Source organism: Morus notabilis, unplaced genomic scaffold (assembly GCF_000414095.1).
Source record: "Morus notabilis unplaced genomic scaffold, ASM41409v2 C11367792, whole genome shotgun sequence".
NCBI classification, from domain to species: Eukaryota; Viridiplantae; Streptophyta; class Magnoliopsida; order Rosales; family Moraceae; genus Morus; species Morus notabilis.
In genome coordinates this window covers 88-1,057 of record NW_010386237.1, presented here as the reverse complement: position 1 = coordinate 1,057, position 970 = coordinate 88, and the positions used below count along the sequence as shown (strand labels likewise).

Sequence of the window (970 nt, the reverse complement as noted above, 5' to 3'; positions counted from 1 at the left end):
TCCTGGTCTGTTAGATACCTATTATTATGCTTGTGGTTGAAGTTCCTGTTGATGCCTCTTCTACTTCTAATGTTCAATCTCCAAAAGAAGATCCTGCTCATATGTCTGGTGAGCAGGGCTCTAATGTCCAATCCGATGCAGTTGTTTTAGAAGAATCTACTTTGCCAAAATGCTCGCAGATAAATTATGATACTAACAAGGATTCAATATCGGTTCGTCTCGACATAAGTTTCAAGTCTCCATCACACACGGGACTCCAGACTACAGAGCTGGTATCTCTCTTTCTTTCTCTTTATGTGAACAGAGCGCCTATTATTTATACGTATCTGTATGCATGTATGTATTTGTATGTGCACAGCACCTTCAAGTTTGAACTTCACCATTTGGACTTTTTACATGTAAAGGCAATTTACTTGATGTTCCACCATTTACAGGCTATTTATGTCCCTGTGTTGTGTTGATAATAACTTTTTTCTGAATAAGATTCAAATAGGATTGACAATTTTTTCTTGTTTTTTTGTTGGCATTTGTGCTTTGGTTTCAATATGTTTTATACATCGTTCTTATTTGGGAATCACAGGTCAAGAAGCTGACTGAGCAATTTCCAGCAGCCATGCCTCTTGCTTTGGTACTCAAACAGTTCTTGGCAGATCGCAGCCTGGATCAATCCTACTCTGGTGGTTTGAGTTCCTACTGTTTGGTGAGTAATGCTGCAATACTTATTTCACTTGATTAATTGTATCGTATTGATGTGAATTTGTAGGGTATCACCATTTGCATATAAGTTGATTGTTTAGGTTGCTATTCAACAATAAAGGGTACCACTCAATTCATGCATCTAATATAGTTCAAGTTTTCTATGGGATAAACATTCTGCAAGTTGTTAAGGCTACACTCTTGTCATCAGATCATGACCAGTAACTGAGTTTGCAAGCCTCAAAAATTCATTTGGAACGCTAAATTAGATAAT

At 37.1% G+C, this 970-nt stretch overlaps 1 protein-coding gene across 1 annotated transcript; it reads left to right on the top strand.

Annotated features, from left to right (window-relative positions):
* Positions 1-26: 26 nt before the first annotated feature.
* Positions 27-700, top strand: LOC112095032 (poly(A) RNA polymerase gld-4-like; the record flags this gene model as incomplete). Its single annotated transcript, XM_024176714.1, has 2 exons — positions 27-272; positions 581-700. Coding segments are annotated over exons 1-2 (366 nt in total), but the record flags the coding sequence as incomplete, so codon positions are not given.
* Positions 701-970: the final 270 nt, after the last annotated feature.